The sequence below is a fragment of the Chiloscyllium plagiosum genome, unplaced genomic scaffold (assembly GCF_004010195.1).
Source record: "Chiloscyllium plagiosum isolate BGI_BamShark_2017 unplaced genomic scaffold, ASM401019v2 scaf_13064, whole genome shotgun sequence".
NCBI classification, from domain to species: domain Eukaryota; kingdom Metazoa; phylum Chordata; class Chondrichthyes; order Orectolobiformes; family Hemiscylliidae; genus Chiloscyllium; species Chiloscyllium plagiosum.
Genome location: NW_025212175.1, coordinates 1 through 7,532, shown reverse-complemented (window position 1 = coordinate 7,532; position 7,532 = coordinate 1). Strand labels below are relative to the sequence as shown.

The window sequence follows — 7,532 nt, the reverse complement described above, 5'->3', positions numbered from 1 at the left end:
CCCATTACTATTGTTTATCTCTTGCCTTATCCGGCCTTGTGCATAACAAAGTACAAGTTTTACTTGGCCATTTCACCACCTCCTGTTGTGGTTCATTGTTAGGTATATCCTTCTTCACTATTATCTACTTCCCCCACCTGTGACATTTCCTCCCTTTCCCTAACCATATTGATCCTTATGACCTTTTAATTGGGGCTTGTTTTTGTTTTTGCAAAGGTGGGAAACAGATGCTTATAACTACTGCTTGTACAAGCACATCTGGCTTAACCTACATCCTCACAGCACCTTATCTATTTGTCTGTAACATCTGTAACATCTACCATTGTTTGCTGGCACGTTTCATTCTTGTATGCACGTTTTAGCTAATACAAAAACAATTATATATTTTCTCCACATATTTTTCATTCTTGTTGACTCAGCTCTTGGTTGAAACAATTATACACTGGTGTGAGTGCATTTACCTCACATAAGTAATTATGATTGCAGAAGTAACACTACTTTACCGACATCCCACAACTATAACCTGGTGCTGTGTGATTTTTAAGTTTGTACACCCCAGTCCAACACCGGCATCTCCAAATTTTATCTAGTTCCAGCATTAATATTCAATACTTCACCCAATGGAGGAAAGCATCCCATATGACCTTTTTTCACCTTATCTACTTTGTAACATTTCAAATATAATCCTGAGCGCATAAACAATTCTGCTAACAATGGATTTCAGTCAGCTTAAGTCAGTTTAAGCTTAAGGCTTGCAGAGTGGAGTACTGTGAGTACTGATGCTATATTAACACAAAAGACTGCTCTTCACAGACAGAAGGATAATGTACACACGCCCTGTTTGTTTCAGCTCAATAGGATAGGTGACTACTATTCTCTGGTCATTCCTCCTGGCAACGTGTTGATAAATCAGAGTCAAGCTGCCTTGTTCAAATTTAAACAAAGTCCAGAAGTTAACTGTCAGTCATTATCTAACTGGTGCACTCTCTACAACAATGTCTCTACCAATCGGAGTCCACTTGCCAATAAATCAGCCGCCTCTTCTTATACAATATAAAGATGTTGCTAGGTGAAAGTGGGTACTACAGCTGTTGGAGATTAGAGTCTAGATGTGGAAAAGCACAGCAGGAAAATCGACATTTCAGGCAAAAGCCCTTCATCTGGAATGAGCCCAAAATGTCGATATTCCTCCTCCTCAGATGCTGCCTGACCTGCTGTGCTTTTCCAGCACCACTCTGATTAAGATGTTGCTCTCTATCACATTGATATTCTTGCAAATTGTCCTGATGAGTGCAAGTTGAAAAGCATCAACCAAATGTGTCTTTTATTTTAGGCAATACTCAAATATACTGTCCATTATGATTATCAAGGGGACTGATGGTTTGACTGTTATAAGGTACTGACTGTCATTTGCAGACACATGACTGCAGACTAACAAAAACAGAAAATACAGCCACTGTCCATTATAATGGTCTTGTATATACACTTGAATTAAATTTTGGCATCTCCTCAGTTTATGCCACTGGCTTTCTATTGTGACAATGGTACAACCAGCTAATGTCCCCTCTGTTCATTTAAAGTAGTCAACTATGTAGAGGGAGCTTGACTTTGCAACATAACTGCTCTGCACTTACATTATCATCAGACCTTCACCTCACATCACTTTATATCTTTGATTAACAAAAGTCTATTCATCTCAGATTAACAATTAATCAAGCAATACTTACAATTTACAGAAGGGGAGTTCCAAATGTCTCCCATTCTTCGTATCTGAAAGTGCTTCCAAATTTCACTCCCGAAAGATTTAGATTGTGCCCCAGTTCCGGACTGTCTGCCAGCACAGTTCCTTTCGGTTCTCATTTGCAGCTTGAAGATGTTTACCGCCCACCCTCCATGTTACAATCCTAGTTTGTGTAATCTCTCCTCTTATTGTAAGTCTTGGAGTCCAGGTCCCATTCCAGTAAACCTACACTGTAATCTTGTCAAGGCAAACAGATCCTTTATAAGGTGCATTTCCTGGAACCACTCACAGTAATCCAGGTGTGCTCTAACCTCAGTGAAGTGCAGTGTGTTCCCCTTTTGTTGCAGTCTTCAAGGTATGAGCACCAGTGTTCCATAAACCTTTTTAAATTGATTTTTAAAATAATTGTTCATTGCATTTTTATGATGTATGTACCTGGACCTTTTTGCCTCTTAGTTTTTCACTATTCAGTAGCCACATAGTTGTACCCATTTTAGGTTCAATGTGGCTGACTTTTATTGAAATTGAGCCACATTTGCTCCTATACACTACGCTTTAATAAAATCATCGCTGCCATGATTTCATTTTTAGGTCAGAGATTGTGGATTCAAGTCATATATGACTCTTACCTCTTTATTGTGCCAGTTTATTCCTATGACCTATTTATTTCTTTACTTTTCTGATTTTTAAAAATTTCTTAAGTATTTGATCTTAAGTGTCTGTACCTTGGTACCCTTGAAAAGATGGTGCTGTAAAGCAGTGATGGTTACCATTTCATTGTACACATGACAATAAAGTTAATTCAATTCAATACATCAGGCATTGCTGGAAAAGCTCAGCAGGTCTGGTCTGGAAGCATCTGTGGAGAGAAATCAGGGTTAACATCTCGGAAACAAAGACCTTTCCTCAGAAGTGTTTTTTAGATTCCCTACAGTGTGGAAACAGGCCCTTCAGCCCAACAAGTCCACACTGACCCTTCAGCCCAACAAGTCCACACTGACCCTTCGAAGAGTAACCCACCCAGACCCATGACTAACGTAGATTAGATTAGTTCTGAGGATGCTGTCAAACCTGCTGAGCTTTTCCAACAATTTCTGATTTACAACATCCATAGCTTGTTCACTTTCTTTTCAATTCATCGGGCCTTGAGTACACAATTTAGGTTGATGTGTAAATTGAATGTGCCTTTGGACTTAGGGATATGGAGTCTTTAATGTATCATTTTCCTATTATTTTAAATGTTTCTAAGACTTGAGAAAGTGCTCTTTAAATCTCCTTCTTCTCCTTGTACATCCAGAATGGACACCACGTCCCAGGAAGAGACCTACAAAGAACAAACCCAAAGGTAGACAAAGGACCAATCTACCACGAAAAGGAAACTCTCCAGACTGGTTCCTGGAACTCCTGCAGACCTTAGGAAAGCTGCAAACAGAGTGGGATACAGCTCCCGATCGGCAGGTCGCTACGTCAGCACCTAGCCCTGAAGAAAGACACACACATTCTGGCAGGAAGCAGAGCAATGTAGGCCCAGCAAACAGGAGATCAGAGAGTAGTCCGACAAATGGAGCAGTACGCCTGGTGAATGAACATGACAGGACGGACCGTGGCAGGGTGGAGGTTTACATTGATGGAGTATGGGGGACGGTGTGCGACGATCTGTGGAACAGACAGTCGGCTGCTGTTGTGTGTCACCAACTTGGATTCCCATTTGCCATCGAAGCCTATCGGAGAGCTGAATTCGGACAAGGAAGTGGGCCTATTCTTCTGGATGATGTGGAATGTGATGGGAGTGAAAAGAACCTTCTTCAGTGTCACCACTCAGAGATTGGAGAGACTAATTGTTCGCATCATGAGGATGCAGGTGTTATGTGCGGGCACACAGAACCTTAAAGATGCACAGCACACATTGCAAAGTAATTCATCGGTGAAAACAAAATCAGGAATTATCTTTCCAAAGCCAATTGCCATTTCCCTGGAGTGTGTGGGAGGCATCTCCTGGAAATGAAGAGTGCTCACTGTAGCAGCATTAACATGAGCAACTATTGGCACAAAGTGCTTATAAATAATTTACGTCAACATTATTCATTTTGAAGACTGTGTATCATTTTCCAAATAATATATTTTAAACACATGGGTAACCGTGAAACAGTGTATTTTTCATTTGTCCTTCAGTACTCTAGTCAAGTGCGGACAACAGTTATTAGGGACGAAGGAAGATAGAAAGAGTAAAAGAGTTGTGATATACAATTCCATTCTGCATATCTGCTCCGTGAACCCGAGTGCGTTGGGGTCACAGAGCATTGTGCTTCATGGCACTAGCAAGCTTATCCATCTCAGCACGGTGAGGAAATTCCAGGTACCAGGTTATTATCTGGGGTTTCAGAAGAACAGGCTCCTCACTAACTTCAGAATAGCAAAGCTGGCTGGTAGGCTTTGCTGACTGTCTATCCTGCTGTATAGACAGTATGTGTAGGGCTGCTGTGTGTCTTGCTGTATAGACAGTATGTGTCGGGCTGCTGTCTATCCAGCTGTATAGACAGTATGTGTAGGGCTGCTGTGTGTCTTGCTGTATAGACAGTATGTGTAGGGCTGCTGTGTGTCTTGCTGTATAGACAGTATGTGTAGTGCTGCTGTCTATCCAGCTGTATAGACAGTATGTGTCGGGCTGCTGTATGTCCTGCTGTGCTGGTCTGTAAAGGTTAATCTCCTCTATACTGTAATAAGTAGGTCAGGAGAAAATTCATGCGGACTGTTAAAAATAAATTATGTGCTTGTTTCCATTTTCTTCGAACATGTTTGTGAACTAATTGTAAATCTATCTTTGAGGTGGTGATAGATGGGATCAGGAAGCTGTGATCAAACCTCCAGAAATGTGTCTGACAGAGGTGACAATCTCTTGGTCAGAAATTTAGGGTCTACCCTCAATAGACTTGTAGCTGGACAGGTCCTGTACAGTTTTTCCAGATGGTATTCCGCTCACCTCTCCATCCACCCCACCCCCAACACTCCAGAGGGGCTGCAATTTTACAGGGGGCAAGCAAGGCCTGGCCTCATCCTAACTGACTGGACGGCATGGTGGCTCAATGGTTAGCACTGCTGCCTCATAGCACTAGAGACCCAGGTTCAAATCCAGCCTCAGGTGACTGTCTGTGTGGAGTTTGCATGTTCTCCCTGTGTCTGCGTGGGTTTCATCTGGATGCTCCAGTTTCCTCCCAAAGTCTAAAGATATGCAGGTTAGGGTGAACTGGCCCTGGGAAATTGTCCCATAGTGTCCAGGCATGTATAGGCTAAGTGGATTAGCCATGGAAAAATGAGGGGGAGTGTGGCTCTGGGTGGGATGCTCTTTGGAGAGTCAGTGTAGACTCGATGAGCCAAATGGCCTCTCTCTGCTCTGTAAAGATTCTAACCTATGAATTAGAATTAGAATCCCCACAGTGTGGAAACAGGCCCTTTGGCCCACTGAACCTGTGAAGAGTAACCCACCCAGACCCATTTCTCCCTGACTACCTGACACTACGGGCAATTTAGCATGGTCAATTCACCTAACCTGCACATCTTTGGACTGTGGGAGGAAACCGGAGCACCCAGAGGAAATCCACGCAGACACAGGGAGAACGTGCAAACTCCACACAGACAGTTGCCCGAGGTTGGAATCGAACCTGGGTCCCTGGCGCTGTGAGGCAGCTGTGCTAATCACCGTGCAACCCTATGATTCTACTGCAATGTATTTTGGACACTTGGCAGGGATCAGGGGATAAAGGCCGAGCCAGTTGTTCCACTCCAGCCTTGACGAGGTTGGGTGGATCTACACAGCCCTCCCCTCCTGTCAAAGATCAGACCTTGTCCTGCACTGCACAGCCCCAAACCCCACCCCTCGAACCTGGGTTAACCCTTCCTACCTGACTTTGTTACCATGAACGTAACTCCCTTGTGCCCCCTCAGCCCTCTCCTTAATGTAAGACTCTCACAAACACCACCTTCCTGGGTTCCAGCACTCCAAGTCTGGGGATTGTTATTAGTGTCAGGACCAGTCACTGCTCCCATGGTGCTCCTGGGCAATGGTCTATTAGGTGGGACTTTGCCCCGAATGAGGGAACTACTTAGGGAGTAAAATAGCTACAAGGCAGCTGGCAGGAGTCTGCCACATGCCCCAATTTCCCTTTGGATGGCTTGGCAGAAAGCTCTGTTACCTGTGAAACTTTGTCTGCAAATAAAGCGGCATTTTGAGACACAAAATGTCTTGCATTTACTGTTTGTTCCCAGAAATGAAAGATTATTGATAGAGGAGCATTGGCTAATTCAGCGATATACAAATGGCAGCACAAATCACCGTCCCTGTTATCAGGGATTGAAATAAACTGGCCTGCCATGAGAAATATACTGGGCTGCCATGGGAAATATACTGGGCTGCCATGGGAAATATGATGGGCTGTCATGGGAAATATGCTGGGCTGTCATGGGAAATATACTGGGCTGTTATGGGAAATATACCGGGCTGTCATGGGAAATATGCTGGGCTGTTATGGGAAATATACTGGGCTGTCATGGGAAATATGCTGGGCTGCCGTGAGAAATATGCTGGCCTGCCATGAGCATTATGCTGGGCTGTCATGAGAAATATGCTGGGCTGCCATGGGAAATATGATGGGCTGTCATGGGAAATATACTGGGCTGTTATGGGAAATATACTGGTCTGTTATGGGAAATATACTGGGCTGTTATGGGAAATATACCGGGCTGTCATGGGAAATATGCTGGGCTGTTATGGGAAATATACTGTGCTGCCATGAGAAATATGCTGGGCTGCCATGAGAAATGTGCTGGCCTGCCATGAGGATTATGCTGGGCTGTCATGAGAAATATGCTGGGCTGCCATGGGAAATATGATGGGCTGTCATGGGAAATATACTGGGCTGTTATGGGAAATATACTGGGCTGTTATGGGAAATATACCGGGCTGTCATGGGAAATATACTGGGCTGTCATGGGAAATATACTGTGCTGCCATGAGAAATATGCTGGGCTGCCATGAGAAATATGCTGGCCTGCCATGAGGATTATGCTGGGCTGTCATGAGAAATATGCTGGGCTGCCATGGGAAATATGATGGGCTGTCATGGGAAATATACTGGGCTGTTATGGGAAATATACTGGGCTGTTATGGGAAATATACCGGGCTGTCATGGGAAATATGCTGGGCTGTTATGGGAAATATACTGGGCTGTCATGGGAAATATGCTGTGCTGCCATGAGATATATGCTGGGCTGCCATGAGAAATATGCTGGCCTGCCATCAGGATTATGCTGGGCTGTCATGAGAAATATGCTGGGCTGCCATGAGAAATATGCTGGGCTATCATGGGAAATATGTTGTGCAGCCATGAGACATATGCTGGGCTGCCATGAGAAATATACTGGGCTGCCATGAGAAATATGCTGGCCTGCCATGAGGAATATACTGGGCTGTCATGAGAAATATGATGGGCTGCCATGAGAAATATGCTGGGTTGCCATGAGAAATATACTGGGCTGTCATGAGAAATATACTGGGCTGCCATGAGAAATATACTGGGCTGTCATGAGAAATATGCTGGGCTGTTATGAGAAATTTCCTGGGCTTTCATGGGAATTATGCTGGGCTGCCATGAGAAATATGCTGTGCTGCCATGAGAAATATACTGGGCTGCCATGAGAAATATGCTGTGCTGTTATGGGAAATATACTGGGCTGTTATGGGAAATATATTGGGCTGTCATGGGAATTATGCTGGGCTGCCATGAGAAATATACTG

General features: G+C 43.9%; 1 protein-coding gene across 1 annotated transcript in view; it reads left to right on the top strand.

The window, feature by feature from the left end:
• LOC122547326 (HHIP-like protein 1) overlaps positions 1 to 4,856 on the top strand; it is a gene marked incomplete at its 5' end in the record, with an annotated part of 22,118 nt that extends 17,262 nt beyond the window's left edge. The window contains one exon of the mRNA XM_043685971.1: positions 3,039 to 4,856. Within this exon, the coding sequence (XP_043541906.1) occupies positions 3,039 to 3,631 (593 nt within the window). The remainder of the gene's footprint in view (positions 1 to 3,038) is intronic.
• Between the last annotated feature and the right edge of the window lie 2,676 nt (positions 4,857 to 7,532).